The sequence below is a fragment of the Cyclopterus lumpus genome, chromosome 3 (assembly GCF_009769545.1).
Source record: "Cyclopterus lumpus isolate fCycLum1 chromosome 3, fCycLum1.pri, whole genome shotgun sequence".
Taxonomy (NCBI): Eukaryota; Metazoa; Chordata; class Actinopteri; order Perciformes; family Cyclopteridae; genus Cyclopterus; species Cyclopterus lumpus.
Genome location: NC_046968.1, coordinates 25,321,638 through 25,348,050, shown reverse-complemented (window position 1 = coordinate 25,348,050; position 26,413 = coordinate 25,321,638). Strand labels below are relative to the sequence as shown.

At 40.4% G+C, this 26,413-nt stretch overlaps 2 protein-coding genes across 2 annotated transcripts; both read right to left on the bottom strand.

Annotated features, from left to right (window-relative positions):
• Positions 1-1,078: 1,078 nt before the first annotated feature.
• Positions 1,079-11,266, bottom strand: LOC117727649 (receptor for retinol uptake stra6-like). The gene is made up of 17 exons (XM_034528062.1): positions 11,166-11,266; positions 10,732-10,798; positions 9,078-9,163; positions 8,848-8,987; positions 7,934-8,100; positions 7,405-7,512; positions 6,684-6,751; positions 6,522-6,601; positions 6,298-6,359; positions 6,020-6,182; positions 5,843-5,918; positions 4,966-5,099; positions 3,964-4,081; positions 3,743-3,844; positions 2,636-2,799; positions 2,281-2,418; positions 1,079-1,356 (listed from the first exon to the last, which is right to left on the bottom strand). Exons 1-17 carry the CDS (start codon positions 11,264-11,266, stop codon positions 1,079-1,081), a joined length of 2,052 nt encoding a protein of 683 aa, XP_034383953.1.
• A 2,711-nt stretch (positions 11,267-13,977) lies between these two features.
• On the bottom strand, positions 13,978-19,241 carry LOC117725184 (photoreceptor-specific nuclear receptor-like). The gene is made up of 8 exons (XM_034525206.1): positions 19,163-19,241; positions 18,418-18,568; positions 17,943-18,046; positions 17,506-17,808; positions 16,818-16,996; positions 15,611-15,851; positions 14,610-14,715; positions 13,978-14,110 (listed from the first exon to the last, which is right to left on the bottom strand). Exons 1-8 carry the CDS (start codon positions 19,239-19,241, stop codon positions 13,978-13,980), a joined length of 1,296 nt encoding a protein of 431 aa, XP_034381097.1.
• Between the last annotated feature and the right edge of the window lie 7,172 nt (positions 19,242-26,413).

Genomic DNA, 26,413 nt, shown 5'->3' with positions numbered 1-26,413 from the left:
GTTTATTTGAATGTATTCATTAAAATACCATGTAGGAAATACACCATGTCACAGAAAACTATAATCTGTATATATAATTGAAAATATGCAGTATGATTAATCTCAATTTCAATATCCATAATATTTCTGAAGCTGAAATCTAGGTAGAAACTTCCAACAAATATAATGAATATGTCACATTAACAGTAATTAGCTTTAATTCAAAGGTTTCAATGGCGTATGTTGTTGTTATTGTACGACATTCCTTTGACTATCTCGGTTGATCAATTTATAACATCGTGGACCGCGTGGTGAACTGAGGACACACCGAGAACCAGCGTGTGCCGACGTAACCGCGGTAACCAGAGGCAGAATGGGAGCGTGGCCTCTTATTGACTGCCTGCCATTGATCAGCACTGGCACCGTGCACGTCAATATGCAATTACTAACAGGACCTCAGCGCTCCTGCAAAAGCTGAACGTTTCATTCTCATCATAGTCGTATTGTCATGGATATTATTGTCAGAGAGCTTCAGGGATCTGATGTTAGTAGTAACAATTTCCACAAGATGCAATGTTTGTTTTTGAAAGTTGTGCCCATGTTCGCTTCTATATGTCTTTGATTTACATCTTTTTTTTTGGCGCCCTTCTGGCTCACCTGCATCGTGGACATTTTAAATTCCGTATCCGGCATCACCATCTCTCCCTAATCTTGGCCAAACGTTTTTTTTTGTTGTCTAATTCTAACCATGCATTCAATTCATAGTCCACCGTGTGGGATCTAGTGACATCTAGTGGCGAGATTGCAGATTGCAAACCAACTGAAACTTCTCCTGTGTGCGCGAGCGCGTGGGACAACTATGGTGGCCGATGCAAAAAAAAGTGATTATACTATTAAGAAAATAGTATACTATTAAGAAAATAGTATAATCCCCTTAATCCTACACACTGGACCTTTAACTGCGTCAATACCACCATATTTCCATAACCTGAACCATGAGGAATAGTTGACATGTGCAGATACTGCAAAAAAAAAAAGAAAACGTTGGCATTAGATATAAAAAAAACAAGGACCGAATAAGAACAGTATATTAGGGGTCTCAATCAGTTTTATCTTGGTTTGTGGGGGTCTCGGTGGGTCGGACTGGCTTGGCCGCAGGCTCCACCTCCACGCTGCCTTTCTTGGAGCTGCGGTTGGGGGTCGCGTTGGGGATCGCGTTGGGGGTCGCGTTGGGGACGGTTTCCGAGGTCTGCTGTGTCTGGAAGTGCTTCCTGGAGCCCAGCAGGGACGGGTTGTTGACCAGCGTGTACAGCAGCTGCCAGCGAGAGCGAACCCTCCGGTGGCCGGTCGCCTCGTTCGGCCCGTTCTCCCGAATCCCTGAAAGCACGGAGGAGCAGGCCGTCAGACACCGAACGGAGGGATGAATGAAAATGCACAGTATATTTTGATACCTGGGAAACCCATAAAAAAACCCTGTGGAGGATTAAAGGTGCATCTTATTTATATTTTGGAGAAACAATCCTTTCCACTGTTTCATTGTTCCTCTAAATAATTATTCATATATTGGACGTTCAAACGTAATTGACAATGCAGGCGATTGGGTATAAATATCTCAATATCTGTTGAATCAATTGCTTTGGAATTTGGTAAAGATATTCATGATGCCTCAGTGGATGAACCCTGATAACTGAAGTGATCCTCTGACCTTTTCCTCTTGTGCCACCAGGAGGTTTAACTTGTTTTTAGGATAAAGCTTGTTCTTGACGTATCGCGTGCATGAATCTAATCTAAAGTTTGCGAATGTCTGCGTAGGGAGGAGTTTGGTGTGGATGTACTTATTTTAACTGAAGACATGATCTTTAACCGAACCCAACCAACGGACTGACAATCTGCGCCACCAGCAGGTCAAACTGTTCAACTATCGATTGAAAGATTTTCACACATTTTGGCACGGAGAGGTTCACATTTGTGTCGGTTGCATTGTCATGAAATTTGGTCCAGAAGTTTATGTTTGTTGTGAACTTTAATGATGCCCGTTTTAATCTAGTGCCATCATCTGGCCTATATTTTAATTTGTCCAATACTTCCCGAGTCTATTTATCTGACAATTTGATTTTCTTCACCAGAAGCCTCAGGGGTGCATTACAGCGGCTCTAGATTTCTATATTCTCGACTGGAATTTAATACATTTTCATGTATTTCACGCTCCACGTATGTGAGGATGTGTATTACATGTCACATATTAATTTATTATAATAAGTATAATATAATTACATATTACATGCAGCTGAGAGTCTTTACCTTCCTCTGCATCTCGTATTTTCTGCGCGGCTCCGCCGCCCTCGATCATCATGTCCAGCAGCAGCCCACAGAAAGCCTTCATCACCGGGTGTGACTGGCTGACCTCCACCTTCAGGGAGTGGGCGTAGTATCGGTAGGCTGGAAAGAGGTCAAAGGTCGCAGAGCACGGCGATCGTCAGACTGAGACCTTTACTTTAGAGAGTTATTTAATATTTGTATTATCATCGAAGTAAAAATAGTAAATAAGTCGCTTACAAGTATTATCCGCGTACCTAACGCTTGATATATTATTATTATATTATTCCTCAATGCCGTAGTTTGCCGTCGGTGTCAAAAACCTATAAACAGATTGTACCTGGGTCGTAGGACTCTGCGGTGCGATGCAGCAGACTGACGTCAATGCGGCCAAGATGGACGATGTTGTACAGAGCCGTTATCACCATCCTCCATATTGCGACTATCAGTCCCACGACGATGTTTATCAGGAACAGCAGGTACGTCAGGAGGAACAGACTCTCTCTGGAACAAACACCATGAAACATTTCAGAAAGAAATTAGGATGGTTGTGTTTAAGTTTTCTTTATCGAGGTAAAGGAACATGCCTGGGATCAGTTTACTTGGCGTGGTTCGTACCACTCGGACTGCACACAGAAATTGTGTCTTTTGTGGCTCTTGGAGGAGAAAATGACACCCGATCATCGCTTTCTACAAGTGCATATTAGGACCATTATATGTGAAAAATAAAATAATAATTCCGGAGCTTGAGGAAAAAAAAAAAAAAAATACCATCTCTGTGATTAAAGTCACAAATTTACAAGAACATTTTCTTTTTGTTTTTTCCCATCGTTCGTTTCACTTCCTATTGGATCAACCTCATCACACCACAGACGCCACAGTTGAACACTGTGGTAATGCGAGCAGTCGAATGCAAAAATATAAAAAATATAATATATTCTAGCAGCACAAATGTGTTGGTGTAGCTTTCAAGCTGGTATAAGTGGAAAAGGTGGGTATTTACCAAACAGAGGGGTTTCGACTTGCATTATGTATTTTGGAGCTTGACCCTCCAGGGACTAAAAGTCAGGCTACACTTCGGCCACTGCGGCTTACATTTATTTCGTAATCAGTCCCTTGTGAGTTCCCCAACTTTAAAAAACTGCAGTATGGTACCTCTTTAACTCTTTAAGTTGAGTTCTGTATTTTTTTATTTCCCAAAAGAGAAAGCCTTAACGGTGTTTCACAAACTGAACAATAATTAAATTCTTGAGTCTAAAAACAAACAAACAGGATATTTTTTTTTTTACCCCCATTGTAAAATGAAATTCACCCGAGGTTACTAAAGGACATCCAGGTCCCTCATATTAGCTCATAATAATACAGTAGATGTGACCTCAGTATCCTTAAAAAAAGGCAGATGAAAAACACCCACGATCAACAATTCCAATAAATGAGCTCTACAAACCTGTTGTTCAAGTCTCTCGTACCGGCTTCCTTTTTAATGAAAGCGAACTTAGCGGCCACATGTTGAAGGGCCGTAACCAGGGTGACCGTGACCCAGCCCGGCCTGAGACACACAAAAAAAACAATTTAAATATCACCTCTCTGTTTCGATCTGTTGATAGCACAAAAAATAAATAAAAATGAAGCGAAGAGCTAATGTACACGCCAGCTTGCTTGACTCACCACGCCTTCCCTGCCATCGTGAAGGCGATGAGGTTACGACCGTAGAAGACGGGCATGATGATCAAAAACACCAGGAACAAGAAGCAGATGAAAAACACGACGGTCTGAATTCCCATTCCTGTAAAACGCAACACAGAAACACATTGACAAAAGGTATTATACGTTTTCTTTAAAAAAAAAATTTTTTAAAGGTCATTAAAAGCTATGATGGAGTGAATTATTGTTCTTCACTTCAAATATAGAATTAAATCAAGGTGTAAGATTCTATATTTTTAGATATATCGTCACAAAATCTAATTTATTATCCCCGTCTGTCGCATTCAGCCCCAAATTCAATAATTCTTGAGGATTAACATAAACAAAACAAAATCGTAAATATAGTTAGATTTGGTCACATGAACAGAGGGGAAGTAGCGCATTTGTCGGAGGACTATTTTCAGCGGCGGATTAATATGCATTTGGTGCTGCAATGAGTTTTGGTGGCAGCGAGAACGCTGTGTGTGTGATGGGGTTTAGATAAACTACACCGTGTGTGTTTGTGGTAATAAAGCACAGTGCTTTGACTAAAATGGACAACGCTATCAGAATAGTGTATTCCCTTTTTCTATGTTTCCCTTCTCTATCTACAAACATTAGCCCGTCTCAGGTGCTTCCCATTGATCTTGATCCCCTTTGAGAATCTCCCCTTGATTGGAGTCCACCTGTGGTAAACACAACTGATTGATTTGAAGAGGCACACACACTTGTCTATATAAGGACTCAGAGCGGGGGAGGGAGCCATGAGATCTTTTTTTTTTGGTTGCTTTAAGCAATTTTTTAGCATCAGGCTAAAGGTGAAGAAGTCTGAATACTTTCTAATTGAGCTGTACCGTTTCCTTTTGATTGATCCTCTTAATAACACTTACTAGAAGGAAGTAGATAAGATGAACATGAAATATAACCATCGTTTTCCTTCAATAAAGTAAAAATCGGTGAAGGTCTTCTCGAGTATTTGAGCTTTACCGACACAGACGATCGCAGCCTGGTATCCTGTCAACCCAATCCAACAGACAACACCAGGTTTGGATGGACGGATGGTCTTCTGGCTGTTGTAAACGCTGTAAACGTCACCTTTATACAGTCCTCTCAGGTTTGACCTGGAAACCAAAACAGAGATCTAATCTCAAGCGTAACAAAAGCAACAGAGAGTAGTCGAACAGGTTTATATAAAGGTGTCTAATCAGTACAAACTATTAAATACTGAGTGCTTTCATACCCATTCTACCATACTATTTAGTATGCCAGAAAAATAGTTTGTATGTCCCAATAGACCGTATGGCAAAGTGTTACTGCATTTAATCGCTATTTGCAATATGTAAGGCAGCATGCTTTTCTGGTTATAGATAATAAATAATATAAGAATATAAATCGCCCACCATTAAGTTTCAGTTCTGGCTCTCCAAGGGAAAAAGTTTGGATAACCTTGATCTAGAGGACTTGTAAATAGGCAATACGGTCTTCATAAGGTGATAATATGTCAATAGGGTTTTTATAGGTTGTTACACTGCCCCCAAGTGGCCAAACAAATCTACAAAAGAAAGAAGGTTTCTCCTGTGACTCCTCAGTGGCATATCCAGACTTTTTTGACTGGGTTGGCAGGAGGTAAATAAACCCACCGATCACAACGCAACATACAAATGGCACTATGCAAATCCAAGATTAAGCTTCCTTACTTTATTCTGTAAGTGTACCTTCACATACAATAGGCCACGTACAAACAAATGTTATGGACTCCGCTGCACTGCTGCCTCTTTAGGTTTTAAGAGAATTGCAAGTCTGGCTTATTCGTCAAATGGGCCGATAGCTTGAGGATCAACCCCCGAGGTTGTACTGCACTTACCTGTGAAGTACCATGGACCTCATGAGCATGATGAGACTGACCAAACAAGACAGGGTCATAGCACAGAGGTAGCACACTGAGAAACAACATGGTGGAAAAGAACAAACAAATGAGTCATTTATCTTCTAATGATACAATATTCGGACGTGTCAGGGTTTCAAAAGTAACCCCACGTACCCTCCAGCAACCAAGTATAGAAGGTCACAATTTCGACGACCTCCATCCTGTCGTCTGACAGGACGATGCCGAACCCCAGTAACAGGAAGGCGATGTTTTCGTCGATGCCGGCGCGGACAATGTGGACGGTGGGCACCACCAGGACGACGAGCAGCAACGCCGTCTGAATCATAGACACATCCGCACACGACCTTTTCACAAGTAGCAAACGCGGAGTAACTTTATTTACGTCTGATTTTATTTTTTATTTTTTTTTAAAAGGTCTGAGGAAGACTCACGTGATATATCGCCACGAGGGCGACGAACGCTGACACGGCCAGTTTTAGTGGAAAGCGAAACACTGCGAGACAAAATAACTATATATAGCTCATTTCAGTCACAGCAATTTAGGACTCAACATAACTGCATCCCTTCAAAAAGCTTCTATATATTCTTTTCTCATATTTCCACTGAATGTGGGGAATGGGGAAAAAGACTCCACTTGTTTTTTAAGTGCACGCACCTTTTTCTGGTATATAAATATAACTCTTAGGCACCGCCAGTATCCTCTCTGCCAGCGTTGGTTTGTCTGAAGATGAAGAGCTACAAGAGAACATAGGGATCAAATGTCAGCCACATACAGCGTGTCAAAACAACATTAATTCACTGCCTTATCTTTATTCACCTGGCAGCCGAGGACTTCTTCTTGAGGAGCAACTTCACATAGTTGGTGTAGTAGCTGCTGTCAAGGTCCTATAGGAGCAATACAAATCAGACTTATGAAGAGTCACCGTATGAGAGAAAGTTATTCGTAGAAGGTTCCTTCACAATTAACAGTGGAAAGGTTTTTCAGAGCGAGTTTCTGTGAGGTTGTTTGGTTGAAAACATCATGATATGAAAAAGGAAAAAAAAACACAATTCTCAGTGGATGAGCTTGAATAATTAACAAGAATAAATAAAAAATACAAGAAAAGAAAAAACCCTGGAGCTCAAAGTAAAGGATTAAAGACCTGAAAAGTGAGGTTTTTTTGTACCTGCTCACCACAAGGTTTTCTACTCTAAATCATTAGCAAAAAAAACCAAAAAAAACTCTAGACAGGATTAAAACCCGCTGTTTAAAACAAAAACTCTGTTGTAGTAATAGGTTTTGACAAAGGGGGTGAAAAAAACATCACCTCCCTCGTCATAATCTGCTTGCAGACGCTGAGCTAAACCCACTCTGTTCTGCACAAGCTGCTTACAGTAATCACGGTTACGGACATAGTTGAAATTCATGTTTCTCACTTCAGTTGCAGCAGGGGCCGCCTGGGATTAGTTAAAATGTTGGTATTCACACACATCGTAAGGCAGAAATATGAGTGGACATATGGTACTATTGTCAATATCTGTCTTCTGACTTGTCTCACCTCGTCGGTATTTGGTCCTTTCACAAACAGCAAAGGGAACTGCACGCAGAGATATGCGAGGCAGGCCAGCTGAGGCAGACTCGCAAGCAGAGCGTAGTACTTATAGATCTGTGAAGGGGGGGGACATGTAAAGAAAAAAAGGTTTTAAAGTATCAATTCAACTGCAACAGCTGTAAAAAAACTAATAACATGAAGGTGTTTTGAGATATGTGGTTTCACGTGTCTCAGTTCAAATGTCATATTTAGAGAGGTAATGTCAGTTTTCATTATTTTATCCCAACGTTCATTGTCTTCTGTCTCCATCGCCAGGTCTTCAGGCTTTAGCTTCTATCTTTTATCTCTTTAACCTGTTTGTTTCAGAAGATCCTTCTGTCTGAAATGTCTGGTGTGCAGTTAGTGACAGTGTGGGCTCCTTGACGGCGGGGGGGGGGGGGGGGGGGGGGGGCGGAGCTTAGCCACAGCTCAATTCTATTCGTCAACATTGTAATATGTAAAACTACGTATGCCGCGATGAAAAACATTACCTCACCTCTGGAGTCTTTGGACAGTCGAACTTCTGCCACGCCAGGACCGCGAAGTGGCCGACGGAGAGGAGCGTCCCCAACACGTAGCCCGCCTTGTGCTGCAGAGTGCAACACACCAACAGAGGGTAGTACAGGACGGGGTAGTAGAAGATGGCGACTATCTTCATGTACTCTGAAAAACAAAAGGGATAAGAAGAAACCAGCTCATCAGTCCTCTGATGCGTGACCCCAAAATGTGTCTACAGACATGTATATCAATATTAGAGTGTATTACATGTCACATATTAATTTATTATAATAAGTATAATATAATTACATATTACATGCAGCTGAGAGTCTTTACCTTCCTCTGCGTTTCAGCTCCCTCTAACAAAAAGAGGGAGCTGAAGATCTTCCCTATTTCCAAGCTAACTTCTGTTCCACTCATGTAACGTGATTATTTTAGTAATTTTTAAAAAAGAATTACCTTTATTCAGGGTCCCTTAAATTTTTTTTTTTTGATTAGAGCACCAAAACATTGTCTTTTTTTTATACTACTACTGGGGACTCTAAAATCACACACACACACAAAATGGCTTTAAGTCCAACATCCTCATCATTGAATACTGTAAAGTTGGTCTTACCTCATAAGTGATGGCCGAAGAGCAAAAATTCACTTCTTTGAGAATATTTTTTTTTTCCAGAATTATATTTTTTTAAGGATAACAAATGCATAGTACACAATACAAAAATACACAAAGTGCAGATAGGAGGTTCCCCCCACCTTTCCTTGACCATTTTGCAGATAAGAGGTTTACTTTGGCCATCGATAAGCAACATTTAGGCCTTCACTTAAGCCCTAAAATCACTTGAGCACATAAAAATCTCAACAGCAAATCTAGACATGTCGACATTAGTAACAAACCGTGTAAATGTTCACCTTTAACGTTCGCTGGAGTGTCTTTGGAGAAGGGCAGAGGGTCTGGGGTGATCACCAGCATCGCCAGCTTGCTGAACACCAGACCAAAAACAGCCATGACGAGGCCTTTCTGCTGAGTCTGGTCCAGGAAGTTGGCCGGACTGCGAGATCATGAACAGAAACGTTTATGTAATATATCCGTCAAACAGGCAATCAATCAAATCTTGTTTATTTATCTATCGACTTCTCACCTGAAGATACTGGAGGATCCTCTTGTGAATCCTTGGCAGAGTTTGTTTTTCCTGGTGAGAACCGCCAGGATTAACACCACCGCCAGCTACAATGGAAGATGAGGATGAATCAGGACTATCACTGTATATCTGTGCACATATTGGACTGGAACATGAACTAAAGAGATCAATGCTTTCTCTTCTTTTTTAGGGTTCATCTGCTGCTTTTTGTTCCTATGGTAACAAGGACAGACTGCGAGGTGGTTCGAAGCTGCGGGATCAAGCGTCAGAAAGAAATCCTCGAATTAAATGTTCTTTTTTTTGGTCATTTTTTGCAGAAAATTCCCACCAAACAAAAAGCGTGCTAAATACTGTACCTCCTTATTGCGCAATATGTCGAATGAATGCCATTCGCATGTGTTTGACGGCAATCGAGTTACATTCAAACTAAACAACTTTATGAAAATAACGAAGCCGAGCAGATTTGTAGATGCAGTTGGAAGTTTGGGATAGAGCAACCTAAATTTAACGAGAACATTCTTCGGACAACAACATCTTGTTATTTCTGACCCAGCTGTCCCAGTTTTACTCCACATTATTTATCGAGAAGGAAAAATTGGTCCGTGTCCATTCTGAGGAAACAGATGAAGAGTTCTCTGACCGAGGCACAGCGGCCATCGCTGCTAATTGGGTGAAAACCAAATGAAGGCAAACGTCGTGAAATTGAATGTCTGCCTGAAGCAACTGATGGATTCGTAGAAGGAGAATTAAAAGGATTTGATGGAAGATGCAAAAACTTTCAGAACAACATCTACGCTGGTTGTTTGTTCCACTCGTGGTTTAGTTAGGAGGACTTTGTAGTGTTACCGTTGTGTTTGGGGTACTTATATATATATATATGTATATATATATATATATATATATATATATATATATATATATATATATATATATATATAATAAATAAATTATATGTGGGTGGAAAACCACACACACACACACAGCAGGAGGCAAAACAGACCGTAAGACAGGGAAAGCACAGCTCCTCTCTCAGTGCGTGCCCGCGCACACCTCCGCATCCACCCCAGTACACACACACACACACCTCCGCATCCACCCCAGTACACACACATGTATATATGTATGTGTGTGTATAGCTAGTAATAATCTTGGACCCTGAATTGTTTGTAATCTGACATTAACAGTTTAACAGGTTTTATGGGCATGTTTAATAATTATTATAGCAACTTTTCCCGAACCTGAGCGTTATTATTATTATTTGATGGGTGGATCGGTCATCATACCCCTTATGACCTTTCAAGGTCAACGTCTAACGTCCAAACCCGCAAGTTGTAATTCCACAAAGTGGCCACTAGGAAGTCGGGCCTCGGTCTGGTCTGTCCCTCCATCTCATCCAATCAGTGACTCTGATAAATATGAACACGTCGTCTATCGACTCCCAGATGCCCTCGTTGGAATATTATCTGTTCATAGATGTTTTTTTTTAACTGTGACTTTTAGTATTTTTCTCTCCATGTTTCACTCTGGTTTGTTCTTCCTGATACGGCACGATGTAGCATCCCACCACTTCTTCTTGTCTCTTTTATAGACTACCTCATTCAGATGTTTTAGTTTCATCCCTTGAACCAGTGCCAGCGCTCTAATGTATACTTACAGATATCGACAGCATGCATATGTGGAAGACCCTGTCGTCCGCTGTGGGGTCACATGGCAAAATGACCCTGTGACAAAAAGGAGATTTAAATAAACAAAGCTAAGTTCTTTGCAAAAGTTGGAACACAAAAATAATGCTGTAAGAATTGGCTATACTGCAAATATTGTGCACCAATTTTAGATTGCTATTTTATAAGTGATCCAAGCGATTGGATTGGTGCTTTGCATTAATACGAATATCAAGGTTTCAAGATGCTTAAGTTAAATGTACACTTGTTCACCAATCACCACCTTTCAGGAATCCCACCAAGAATCACCACAGATCCGCTACTTCATTCCCATACTGAACTTCTACATATAATCAAAACATAATCAAAAGTAGGATTGCCTCTATCATCATTTCTTTTTGTTCTCACGGTGAGGTGTCCTACTCACTCTTTGGGTGATTTGGTTGGCTCTGCGTTGTTCGAGTACCAGTCTGAATAATCGTTGTAGGAATATTCAAAAGGCTCAAATTCGGTCTTGCTCTGATTCATCGCAGCGGTTCGGTCGAGTCGAGCGGAGGCTTTTGATCCAAGGACTCCGGATCTTCCTCCTTGGAGTCGGGTAACTGGGCTCAGGGGTCCCTGCTGGTGCTGTGACGGGTCGGGACAGTTTGGCCCAAACACATTCCAGTTCAACTGGGAGCTCGACTCAGGAGATTAGCACCAGCACTGGGGGGAGGAGGGAGGGAGGGGGAGAGAGAGGGAGAGGGAGAGAGAGGGAGAGAGGGAGAGAGGGAGAGAGGGAGAGAGAGAGAGAGAGAGGTGAAGGAAGAAACTGACTTTGAGTGACCTCTGCTGCTACTTTAACTGATATAATGTATCTTTGATGTGGCATTTAAACTTCTGAACCTGGTTTCGGCATTCGACTTTAATTCATTTAGGCGTCGATTTTTAATTGTTTGTCAGTGGCCATTTGTTCCAGTGGTGGACGTAACTAAGTACATTTACTCAAGTAGTGTACAAATTATGAGGTAGTCGAGTATTTTCCTTTTGTATTCCACTTGTTTTTACCAATTGTTGGTAAAAAAGAAATTAACGCAAAAATGCCACTTATTGTGGTTTCGTGCTGATTTATTGCTTCTTTATTTCAATTATTTAAAAGAATGACGTTATAATAATCAATTTCTCCAGAAAATAATCAGCAGATTCTTCCATAATGATATTTAATTAGTAGACGCAGCCTTATATGAAACAGTTTTCACCAAATAGTTTTATTTGTGCCCAAATGTCATACATAATAATAACGTTGTCTGGTACAATGTCTCATGTTTGGTGTGTTCCTGCAGAAATGAAAGCACTTTTGTGGGACTCATAACCCGTTTGCCTCCCTCTGCCTGTTACTTAAGAGACTAATCTTATAATAAGATGCAAATCTCTCATTTTAAACAGGGACAACCTTTGTGTGAAAAGAGCTTAGGAAAGGCCACAATGAGAATGTGGATCATTTGACACGTGACACGCCTCAGTTTAAGTTTTTTATTTCTTTGATTATTTAAATAAGAACTGAAGGAGATAATAATAATACTAATAATAATAAGTGTGTCGTTGCAGCAGCAGAACACAAATCACACACCTTCAACTTTACTAAACTTGGGGGCATGAAGATGGACTCGTTGATCCAGTTTAATCTTCTCCTGTTCATTGTGTGCATCACAAAGAATATTTAAAAGCCTCGGACACATTTTTTTCTTCTTCTTTTCGCGGCACAGTTTTGCTGTGAAATCAGACGAATCTCCTTTGGGAGTTTAACGTTTCTTTAATCTGGATGTGTGAGCTCGCTCATATGACAGAGGCCGCGCAGGGCCAGCTGATCAGGATTTTGTAAAACGAGGGCCTCACAGAGGACCCTCGGGGCTTTACTGCTTCTATTACAACATATAAAGCCCCCAAAAAATGTAAATAATGTAAAAGACAGAATGTGCTGAAATGCTTCAAGCTCTTCAAATAATAAATGACGGCGCTAAAAAGCTAAATTCTAAGAAACTAAAAGAAGTGTTTGACGCGTGCGTCCACTGCGCGTCCAGCTCTGCTCCTCTGATGTGTTTCATGTGTTTGAATCAGAAGGTAAAGTAATACTGAGTGACTCTTATCAGACTGACATTCAGAGGAGGAACATTAACACATACTGGTGGAAGACGTACAACTTGCAACTCAGTTAAGAGGGCAAGAGGCAGACAGTCCTTCACTGTGTGATGCTTTCGTTTAACTTCTTCCACAGCACAGTATTTTTTAGATAGTCAGTCCACAGTATATCAAATAAATCCTCATGACTTTGGTAATCCCTTTTCCTCTAGCGCCAACAGCAGGACACATTTAAATTAAGACTTAAACTTATGACACTTTCAATTTCTTGAATTATTCAGGAAATGTCAGTGGAAACAAAAAGGGTTATTATTTAAACACACTCTCTGTCACTGTATCCAATACGTCTTTTATCAAGAGCCTCTTTGGAAAAGTTTATTACCCAAAGACAAAAACTCCTGTTTGTCTCCAATAAGAACCTTTAACAGGCCCTTAAACTCAACATGTCTGCTCCTTATAGTAATTGGAATATACTATAAGCAACTGAGAAAACTGTGTGCGTGTGTGTGTGTAGGGTGGTGTTTGATACACCAGACAGAAGAGGGCGCTGTTTGGTTGATTCAGAGGGTTCAGGTCAACTCAGTTTTCATCCACATGTGCTGTAGCTGACACACATTATATCCCATTTAATTTTTTCCTTTCTTTATACATTTGTATTTTTTTTATTCTTCCCCTTAAACTGTGACACTGAATAACAGATAAAAACATGTTCAAGCATTTTTCTTTTTACTTTATCAAGGCATGAAAACATGAATATAACAGTCGCGTTATTGACAGCAGGGATATACAGTCTATCACTAAACAAATAAACATTGTAAGCATTGTAAATGTCACCAAAAAAACAAAAAAAAATATTTAAAAAAAATAATGAACGACTGAGGATGAAATCTAAATCTAAATATGATACAAATAGACAGCGAGCATGATGACGAGGACTGGATTGCATTTTCAGGACGAACCTGATGTGGAAACGACAAAAACGAATAATAAAGTGGCCAATTTTTTTTTTTTTTTAAAGAAACAATAACAGCACGCAGAATCTCTGATATGTACACAGGAAAACAAAGCAAACATATGTGGAATATCATCCCTTCCAAACACGGGATCCCGTTTTTCTTTGCCTAGTTTTTGAACATGTCACACAGCAGCTTCTCCATGGGAGTGTTCCCGATGGTCCTGTGGAAGAACAGCAGCTCGATGCGCTCCGAGTTCACGAAACGCAGAGAGGGGAGAAGAAGGAGCAGCTTTCCAAACCTGAATAGGAAAAAGTAAATAATAATAATAACAATTTAATCCAGTCTACATGCTTGTCTTTCAGTTTACAAGTTGAAATAGCCGGAAACCTTAGTAATTAGATACTTATTTTGTGTATTTTTTAAAAATGATATATCTATATATTTTTTCCCCTGTTTTTTTAATTAATTTTTGCAATGAGCACATTTGCGTAATTAACTACAATTTAAAATTAAAAGGTATACGCTTCATGATTTTTGTTCTGAATAGAAACCATTTACATGAAATCTGTTTTGGAGTATGTGAATGTTAAAAAGTGAACCCTTTCAACAGCCCTTTAACAGACAGAAAGATCATTCACCTAAAAGTTCATTTCCAATCACAAATTAACTCCAGTAACAAAGAAAAGACAACAATCGGAATACGATTCAACAGAGTCAAAGTATTTAACGTTTTTTTTTCAAAGTATCCATGCAGCACTGTGTCGTTATCAGACTGGGAACATAGACTGGGAACGCACCTGGCTGGTTGACTGGGGTAGTGTGAGCGGATGTGTTGTCCCAGCATCACCTGAGACTGATCCTGCAGGTTCTCCACTTGTTCCGGGTCTTTCAAACCACGAGTCTCTGTGGAGGAGAGCAATAAATATATAATATAATAAATACTGTGAGACAGATACCGAAAGAATACCTGTGTAATATGAGCCGGTGTCGCTCTCTAAGCATAACTACACCAATTAAGAGCTGAATTATTTATATCTAAAAAAAAATGAATTAAACAGTGTATCACCATTAGAGCAAACAACCTGCATATATGGTGGATTTTAGGTTATGTTTAATACATCAGCTCAAGAACATCCAATATGTAACAGGTTCTTCCTCTGCGGAGACTGAATATGCTCAGTAATCGCTTCCAGATTGTATATTTCTATAATTATGGTGGACAGTGACACTATAGAGGAAAGGTCAGGCTAACTGAAATCATTAGGGTCCTAAAGTCAGATTCATTGGTATGAACCAGTCCCTTCGGCTCTTAAAAAATGATATTATTCAATGTATCCTCTCACAATGATGTATATGATGTCTTACAAAAAAAAAGTTATTAGGTTATTTTTCATGCCGTTCGGTCGACAAAACTAATTGGTCAGGTATTGGAAAAGATCTTGATTTGGGTTGAAATAACTGCAGAAGTTGCGTAACCCAAGTATGGAAGTTATGTAAGTAAATAATTAAACGTTTTTGGGTTAAAATAACGACGTCAACTTGGGACAAGAACAACAGTCTCCTGAGTGAAAGTCCGGAGTTTCGTTAACCTCGACCTCCTCCCTCTACAGACTTTATCGCTCTTTATACTTTACGTCGCCCGTCTTTTGCTCGTGATTATGTGGATTACGTACAAATTGGATTACGTACAAATTGATCACATGGTGTTAGCTGTAGTCGTGGTTACAGTTGTATTCAAACAAAGTGCATGAGAACAGTGAGATTGTTATACCACTTAATGGAATCCCGTCGTCCTCACCTGGCTTGAAGAGCACGATGGCCTTGAGGCAGGCGAACTCGGTGGGGTCGACGGCGAGGGCCTTGAAGCGGCTGAAGACCTCCTGCAGGAGGCGCAGGTCCAGGCTGGTGTAGCTGGTCTTGCCCTGCATGCCGGGGCAGAGGTCAGGCAGAGAGAGCAGCGGGCAGCTGTCCAGAGGCAGAGACCACTGGATGGCACAGAGCAGGAAGAGCTCGCTCCACGCCTCCTCCAGCAGGATCACCTGGTGGAGCGGGAGATAAAGCTGCGGTTAGCTTCACCGGTTAGCCACGGTTAGGTACAAAGGGGGCTAATTTTTTTAATGCATAATTATTAAGCAGTAACACGACAGAATGAATTAATATTGGCTTATATTTATTGGCTTATTTTCAAGAAAACTGTATTTAAAAATAATGAAATTAAAATGTTTGTAGAATTAAGTCAATTCTATTCAATTAAGTCATCTAAAATCTTTTTTATTGAATTTATTTTTAAAAAAATGTGTTTCAATTTATTCTTTTCGTGAAAAGCTTAAATATTTTTTTTGTCAACCAGTGTAAATGATATCAAATTAAAAAAATGTTACATTTGAAAAAAAAGGTATATGACAAAATATATTTGTATTTTGTGCAAAACATATTTATGTTTTCCTGTAGCGTGAATATAATTCCATAGTTGAGTTGATTACTGAAATATTTTTTTTTAACATTCAACATCACCAACATCAATCATTTTTCTTTAAATCTTTTAACTTGAAAAATCAAAATAAACTCTCAAAGTGAAAATGTAATAAAGTTTCCAGTAGCCTACACACATATATATATATATATATATATATATATATATATATAATATAATAATAATAATAATAATAATAATAATAATAATAATCCATTTAATTTATATAGCGCTTTTTAAGATACTCAAAGACACTTTACATGATACATTCATACACCGTAGACACAACTACGGGGAGCAATGCGGGGTTAAGTGTCTTGCTCAAGGACACATCGACTAGGGCGGGGATTGAACTGCCAACCCCCTGATTGAAAGACGGACATGCTAACCACTGACCCCATAATAATATAATAATAATAGTATAATAATAATAATAATTTATAATAATATATATATAATAATATTGTTAAGGATATATATATATGTATATATATATATATATATATATTTATATATATGAGTATAGTCTCACCTGGTCTCTGAAGGGCAGGTTGGAAAACACCGGCAGGTTCTTGGCCCACTTTACAGACATGAAGAGCAGCCTCGCCGAGGTCTCGTACACGTTCTCGGAGCTGGACGGGTACAGAGCCATGTGGTACTCCGAGGACGCTCGCTCCGGCTCGTTGCTCGTCACGTCGATGTTCTCGTCGACTGAAACCAGAGAAGACGAGGTCAGGCTGCACAGAACTATTTAAACTAGTTTAGTTATGCACGTAAAACATTTTTTAACTTGATAAATGCTGAAGGTCACAAATGCAAAATAGATTTTTATTTTTTTTTATATTATTGTATATTTTTAATTTATTTATTGTGTTTGATCAAGAAATTCCACTCTAAAACACAATAACAATAATTTTGTTATTAAAACCCACAGGAAAATTAGCATCCTATAAGCACCCTAAAGGTATTGATGCTAACACTGTTTGATTTTAGGACAACTTATATTTAATTTAACATAAAAAATGTTTTTGACCAAAAAATATGCCCACTTTCATCCACAAATATTTAAATCTATGGGGACAACATGCTCTTAAAACGCCGTTTCACTGTGGCTTTAATTTATCAATAGCACAGGTTTGAATACCAAAACGGTGGGGAAGAACACTTAATTAAAGCTTCCGTCTAATCTGATCCCGGATCCCCGAAAACCCCCTCCTCACCGTCCTCGGGTTCCAGCTTGGCGCAGGTCTCGGCCGTCATGAGGCTGGCCATGAAGCGGTGGTTGTTCTGGGGACTGATGCAGCGCTGGGGGGCCGCAGAGGAGGTGATGGACATGGAGGAGGTGATGTGGGGCCACGTGATGACTGAGGAGGAGGAGGAGGAGGAAGAGGAGGAGGAAGTGGAGGATGAGGAAGAGGAGGTGGGCTCCCGCGTGGTGGCCAGGTGCTCCTTGTCGGGGTCCACGTCGATGCACTCCAGGCGGACCTGAGCTGTGCTGCGAGGCTGCCGCTCGTTCTGTACTGCTGCAGAGAGGAAAAGGGTCAGGACGGGGGGTGGGGGGTGGGGGGGGGGGTGGGGAGAAGGAGGAAACAATCATGAGATACGCCTGTAGCCCTTGAGCGGTTTCACACGTGAGTCTCATGGTGAGCACACTGACCGTCCTTGTTCATGCCCGCCTGCAGGCACTTCTTCAGCCGGCACGCCTGGCACTGGTTGCGATGAGCTTTGTCCACCGGACACATGCCGGTACCGGCCTGGCACCTGTTGACCCACAACCGAGACTTTAAGAGGGAGAGTCAAAATACATCAGAGATGCTTCAAATAATAATCTATCTTCATACTCCCTTTTGTACCATGATGAAAGCCACCCGTTTTAAACCATAACCGACACTTTAACCCTAACCTCAATTTTACAAACATAACTTTCGTAAAAGAAATTGTTGGTGTCACAAAAATGGACGTTTGCACTCAAGACATGGGGCATCTTAATTGTGTGCGTTTTAATTTGGGATAAAACCACAAAAAAAAGGATGCGCAGGCCCTCCCATAACGCACCTCTTCTACCAATCGGTACGTTTTAAGTTATTAAAATGACAAAAGTCAGCAGCTGAGTTTTTTTTCCCCCGTCTCACCTGTAGATGAGCCTCCTCCTCACGCTGCGTTTGAAGAAGCCGCTGCAGCCGTTGCAGGCGTAGATGCCGTAGTGTTTGCCGCTGCTGGTGTCTCCGCACACTTTGCACACCAGAGCCGGGCTCAGAGCTTTGCCCGGGGACGGACTCTTGGCTGTGGGTCAAAACACAGTCACACACACACACACACACACACACACACACAAACACACACACATACACAGTTGGTTTGTGCCATTCATGTTGCTCTGGTATTGTTTCACACACTTGTGGCTGCCATCTGCACTGTCAGCTCAGTCTACTGCAACAGCCGCTTAGGCCTGAAAAGCTCATTTTGGTGCATGATTATGAAATTAAAACTATAAAATCCCAGAATAACAGCTCACACAAACGATGCTGAGATACTGATATTAATCCAAATAAACCCATTAATTATACATGCATTCAGGTAGCATCGCTTACAGTTGCATAGTGCTGTACATATTTATTTTGGTCTTGTTCTACTCTAATCAAATGTATTTGTATTTAAGAAATCCTTGGAGCCATCAACTAGTTTTAAAGACAGTTTTGGTAAATTAGACGGCTGTTTTCTTTTTTTAAATCAAACATTTAAACAGATGGAAGGAACAAAACAGTCAAATCTGAGAAACTCAAACGAAAACAAGTATTTAGAACCTCCATAAGTCTTTTTCCAGCCCCGGTTTGTGTCCCGTTCGGGCTCCACCTGTTGCTCCTGTGAAACTCTTACCTCCTCTGCTGTCGTCCATCCCGCCGCTCCCAGAGCACTCACTGAGGGAAGAGGACGGCACCATGGGGTGATCCTCCATCATTATTTGTCCTTTACTAAAAAAAAAAAATGTCTCCTGGAGTTAAGAAACTATTAGTCCTCTCCTCTAAAGTTTGTGAATTATCAAGAGAACAATGTCCAGGGATCGACGCACGAAAAGTTCAAGTTCCTTCTGGGTTTTTGTTGTGGGAAAGAAAATATGAATTATGTAGCTGCCCGGGCCTCCAGCGGTCCCCGAGTGGGCAGATGGTTCCTCTGATGGGGAGCTTGCAGATGGGCTGCAGGGTCCTGCGTGGCAGATCAACAGGTTGCCGTCGGGTGTCCGTCACTGTCTGTGGGTGCTTCCTCGGTGGCAGCGCCTCAAAAGGGAGCCCAGGGGGGAGGTGGGTGTGGGTGGAGGTGGAGGGAGAGGATTAGCCCCACGCGCTGTGTAAGCAGCATGCCTATTTGTCATCCTCTTAATCTTTACCATTCATCTACTGGATCAATCAGTCACATTGACAGAACATTGGTGCTGCTCCTCGCCTCCTCCTCAACCGAATAGGAAAAAGAAAAACTGGAGAAGAAACGGGCGGAAGCGACAGACTCCCTGAAAAACTCTCTGCTGGAGGAGTTGTAACTTTAAACCGGTTCCCATGCGGCTCCGTCTCCTCGTGTCTCCTCTGTCCACGAGGGCATCCATCAGTCAACGCTCCTCTTCGGTATCTGCATTTAAAAAGGGGACGATTACACGAGGCGCACATTATTATATTTACCAGCCTCTTCAATTTGTTGTATTTCCCCTCACAAAATTCCAGCTCCATTTCCGCCCGCTGTATATTTGATCTGTGTGATTGCCTCCAATTCATAATGACCCCCAGTGTTTGCAGAGGAGCTGCTTATTAACTCCCATTTCATTTTTTTTGTACAAACTAGAGATCATCCGCTTCCCTCCGGCTGCTAGACGAAAGAAGAAAAAAAAAGGTCACAGAGGGAATAATAGAGTTTTGAATGGCTGATGTTTTAGCCGACACTAATTTAGCTCATTCGCGAAGGGTCTCCCCATTTATTATTAAGAAGCCTAGAATCATCGTACATGTGGCATTTACATAGGCAGCGGTGTCAACAGAAGACTGGAGGACCGAAGAGAACATGAAACGTGAAGCCTTTCGCGATCATCTTTAAATTAAATCGACTTGTCGTTTTACCAAAAAAGGCCCGACGATTTGGGCCGGAACGAAAAAAAAGCTGCGATTTGAGACGAGAAAAAAGGGGTCGAAAAAGACGAAAAAATGGTGAAAATCAAATGTTTCAGTGAATTAATTCACAGCAGGTGTCAAACAATGCTTCAGTGTTCCTGACATCTGTCTGTTTGTCAGTTTGCTGTTCGTTCTGTGCTCGTTGTTCACCGATAACTGATCTTACGGTGGACGTGCGAATGCCTTTCAAGCTGCCTTAATTTAGTTTTTCGCCGAGGAGCGAGCTCAAAACCACAACATCTGACATATCAAGCGGCTTATTAAGCGGAGACATTTATGTTTTATCCCGAGTCATATTCACTCTCCTTTTAAGGCCTGTTTTTTTTCAAGCTGCCAGTTTTGCGGGTCAGAAAACCAACACAATCAGCTAAAGACAACAACAACAACAACAACAACATAACAATGCCGACGGGATCTGTGCGGTTCATGATTAACTCTGTCACGAAAAGAGAGAAAGTCCACGTGGGGAGGAGGTACGGGTGGATGGAGTCGAACAAACACATGACTTTCACCCAAGAGGGCGCCGTTCGTGTGAAACCAAAAAGTCAACAATTTACTTAATCACGTTGGCTACTTAACTTACGAGCGTGCGTGTAAATTAATTTTTTTTTAAATCACGATCTTTTACGAGACCTAGCCGAGCGTGTTTTGTGTGAATTGAGTTCAAATTCTTCATTCTGTTGACATATCAAGTCCAAGGTTTTACAGAGGATATTTTAGATATCCCTTTTCATCTCTCCATATATCAGAATACACTGTCGACAGCCACAAAAAAAATCCTATTAAACATTTATTTTTCCCCTCACAATATCGATAGGAATTAAAGTGCAAGGTCTGGGTGCATGTAAGTGTGTAGACTTCTGGCACCTTCTCATTAAGTCACGCTGGTTTGAGGAGGGCCACCACAGGGGAGCCACGTCCTTATTGCATTACACAATCAGACAAATGCATATAAAATACAACTGTATGACATTAAAAAAAAGGTAAATAAAATGAATTAAATACTAAGATATTGTCGTTTTTGACTTTCTTTCTTCTTTTTTTTAAATCCTGGTTACTTTTTGGTAACAATCTGTGTATTTGATCAACAAATAAATCACAGTCTGAGCAGAAAATGTGCTCGGAGGGCAAAATGAATGTCGAAGCACCCGGACAAATAACAAGGCATGCGGCATAATTGGAAAAAAACAAAGTGGAAAGCAGTTAAGTAGATTAGAGTTTGACCACATTTTGTCTGCCTGGGCCCCCCGGCCGCAGTCACCAGAAGACGGAGGGAGGGGGGGGGGGGGGGGGGGGGGGGAGAAACACAATTAGCTCAAAAGATTAAAAGAGCAGTGAAGACACACTTCTTGTGGGCATCTTTAGCCATATGGTGGCTACTCTCTTCATCCTTGGTCCAACACACTGTTGACCTTTTGTAAGATTTACCAGTTAATTAGTCTTCTGAGATCAGTGTTTCTGCAGGCACCCGATTACACGCTGATTATTACTGATGGTTACGGAAGGCATTCCTGTTTCCAAAACAAGAGCTATAGATTTATGCATTTTATAATGTGCTTACAACCTACAGAAGCGTTAATGCATTCACTTGAGGAATAAATATTAGCCCTGAGATTATTATCTCTGAGGAAAGATTTTAATGGGGAAAAGAAAAAAGGTGCATCGTTTTTTATGAATAAACAAAAAAATCCCGAGGGGACACGCTCTCATTTAGCTTGATTTCATGAAGGAAGAAAAAAGCAAACATGTCCTGCCTGTTAAATTGTAATCCGTTTTAATCCAGCACAAAGAAACCCTGTGAATGACACGAGGGCAACGGAGGGGCACTGATGCTCTTTTTTAAGTCACCACAAAGTCCATCAAAACTGATTCTGAAGAAACACCGTGAAGTCTGGCAGATTACGCTGAGATTTTTAACAACTGTAATACTATAATACTTAAACAGACAAGTCTTCCCAAGGAGTCGAACCCAAACCTAAATAAAAGGCCATGAACACTTAGGCCATGAACTAATATTTGGTCATTTCTGGTCTAGAAACATTGATTTTCTTGCATTGTAACCAGTTGAAAACTACACGTTCACTATTGTTATGCACGTGACTCATTATATGTTTTTGTATACGGCCCACAACCCAAACATTTTTGTACACCCTATTATTATTATACCGTGAATTTACACCCTTGAATTTACTGTACATTAAGATGTTTTATGATTTTATATTGATATTTGTTCTGTACCTGGGTTCTGAGGAAACTATATTTCAGCTTCAACCTTTTTTTGTTCTTCTTTTTTTACATAAATGTTAAAAAGAAAGTACCCAGAGTGTGTCCTATATATAGTTACTGTGTTTTCACTATATGCTTATGAAGACAATATATTAAAGTCGTTACACACAATTAAACTGTCAACAAGTAAAAAACCCTCAGAAACGGCATTTAGAGCAGAACCACCTTTAGCTGACGAGTGTCTGACTCGTTCTCTTCTTCATGTATTATGCAGCTTTAATTTACCTATAATGTGCTGGTGGTGCCTTTTAAATATCTTATGAGCGAAATGACCTCATGAGCGAAAGCATTATTGCTTTATTATTTATTGAAATCACATGTATTATCCACTCAAATAACGTGAGGTATGCTAACAGGATCAGTGCAAAACCCTCAAATGTAAACGTTGGTTCTAATTACCCCCAAAAGAATCTGATAAATGAAGAAGGAAGGGGGGGTCGGGGTGGGGGGGTCGGAGGTTATAAACATTTTATTCATTATTCACAATCCTGCAGCAGCTTTTTCTCTTCACCCGTTGCAAACACCTTCAATGTTCAACTTCCAGTCTTCAGACTCTTACCGCTCGTCTTGCATACAATGTTTATTATTTATAACACAAATAACTTATTTACCGGAAACCATCACAATCTTCTCTAATTATTATTATTTTTAGAAGAAAATTCTCTTTTTCTCCCTCTCTCTCTCTCTGTTTTTATTTGGTCGGCTATGAATATTCTCTTCGTGTCTGTAATAAAGTCACTATATTCGTGATATATATACAACTTGTGCAATTAATGTGAATACAAGTTTAAAATACAACACATATTAAATTCAATCATATACAAACATTTACATGAATGCAATCATTCCCCTAAAACTATGTGATATATATATAAATAATCATTAATTTCCCCACATTTTTCTACATTTACATAGATATTTAGGGAAAGTCTTTAGTTTTCCATATGGTCCACATCTATAATGCTTTATAAGCATACTTATAGTGTGTTATAATCTGCTTATAGATGTGTATAAATAAATAGTTAGCTTTCAGAAAATATTCCTAATGCTAAATAGCTACATTATAGATCATTTTTAATGATTTATAAGGACAAGCATCATAATTCTTCATAATTACTGGTTCATATATCATAATACCCATTGTTGTGAGAGATTCATCATTTTATAACGCATTATAATGTGATTCTTAAAACTTATGTGTGTTGTTCTTGCATTCTTGATTCAATGATAATGACTATAGTGACTTATAATCACATTACAGTGTGATAATGTTATAACTGTGATCACATAAAGATTCAAATGTATTACAACCATAACACTATGATCTTTGCAAAATAAAATAGTATTATAATATAATTAGTATCTATTTATAGCGCTACAGGCAGATTACAGCACATCATAAGTATAATATAATGCATTATAGACACGGCCGTCATGCAGAGTGTTACCCTCTTTGTGCTTCTGTTCTCCCATAAGCGTTTATGATTGTGTCATCTGCAGACATCTCGTGTGTCACCTGTCCTCTAACAACCTGTCTGTTAATCTGCGTCTGGGTATACATACAAATACTGATAAACAATCATGAGACACACAGCGGGGTAAGCAGTTCATTAGAAAACAAGTTGCATATATTGTAATGTTATATCTACATCTGTTACTTTAATAACAAGACAACAAACAAACAAGCCCGATCCCTTTGTGACACTGCAGGAGCGTGACGCTGTTGAGCTGCAGATCAGATCTCTATGTTTAGAAGATGACTTTGCTGCAGCATTATGACCGTTTAATAATACAACAACAATAAGCTTCAGTACAGCGTGACACCATCCAGTTTTTAGGACAAGACGTGCTTACATGAGCGAGCCATAGATTATACCAAGACATAGATTAGCAAGGGAACAGCCTTATATTAGGATTCAAAGAATGATTAGAGGAGCCGTGTTATGTAATGCTGCACTTCATAAGAGCCTTTGAAACATCCATCAGCAGGTCTGATGGAGCTGCAGCCTCTTTAGATTTGTTTACGTCCTGATTTTCTGACTTCAAAGTCCCGTATTTCTCCCCCCAAAAAACGTCACACTTCAAGATATGTCTTGAACCACTTTTATTATTATTATCATTGTTGTAATTATTACATTTGTTATATATACGTTTGTATTATTCTTAGGACAAAACAAAGGTGTCACTTTTTTAAAAAATATATATATATATATTCTTAATTTCTACAAACCAAAGAATCAATCGTTTAGTGGACAACATTATTAGCAGTTTAATCCATATTTTTCATTCATCTTGAACCTCAATAAAAAAAAATGAATGCAACAATAACTATTCAGTAAGTATTACTACAACTATCATATATTTCCAAGTGTCATAATACATCTTTGTTTCTATTATTGGGCGACTAAACAACTCGTGATTTGATTTCAACATGTCGGCCATGTTTACGTAGAACACGCGCTCTCATCTGTCGTTCACACCTGACAACACACCTGATTACATCCCTGACCTCGCCAGTCTGAGGAGGCTTTACATATGAAAGAGGATAAAATAACACACACACGCACACACACACACACACACACACACACACACACACACACACACGCAGGGAGAGAGTGTTACCATGGATCATGAAGGGAACTCAAGGAGGAGGGTGGAGATGAGGTGCGGTGGGCTGTTAAATCTGATCTGGCCAGTGCTGACGACGGCAGTGTGGCCGTGTGCTCACATCAGCCCTGCATCAGTGTGTGTGTGTGTGTATGTGTGTGTGAGTGTGTGTGTGTTCTATAACAGTGTGATAAAGCTGCCTTTGGGATCTGATTGTGGCCGCTGAGCCTCTTACCTGTGTGTCAGGTGGAAAGCCCTGACAGCAGTTCTTCATCTTCCACATCACTCGTCCATGTGGAGATGATACCGGTCAGTCGACACGCACACTTTGAGGATGAAGCTTACTCACCGACAACCAATAATATAACCCAGATTTATTTGCCTTATGAGTTGATTAAATGCAGTTGCAATCACAGTTGTTTTAGGGTGTTTTTTTCTTATTATTGTAACGCTGGTTTTATTCTATTTCCCCTTTTCAACACATAAAGTTTCCGTATCGTTGGACTCTCTCACTCCCACTTTGTTGAACGTCTCTCGCTCTGTGCTGAGGTTTCTTGTCCCGCACACCGTCTTTAACACGTCGATGTAGTTAAAATATTGAGTCTCGATTATATCAATCGTCCCAATCGGGCCCCCCACACACACACACACACACACACACACACTCTGGAGGTCGTGCAGTCTGGGTGTAAACTGTTGGCAGCAGTGCGGTCCAGCTCTCTCCGTCCTGACCTAGATCTCTGACAGTAAACAGCTGCTTCCTAAAGCGACGTCGTGCTGCCATCAGCAGAACGGCCTGGAGAGATAAATGTCAGATTGGACCTCGGCTGAGCCTCTTGATGCAGCTCAGGGCCCCGCGGTTTGTTTAGGAGATCCACAGACACTTAGCAGCCAACTGCTGCCGCTGCTGGCTTTGTTTGGTTTTGATTAACACCGCTTGCATTCAAGGCATACAATGAGGCCTTGTGTACAGTATTCGACTCACACTGAAACGGTATTAAAAAACAAAAAAAAACACACTGAAGGTGGAATCCATGAAGTGGTCTTTGAAAATCATGTCCCCATTAAGCAGGAGACA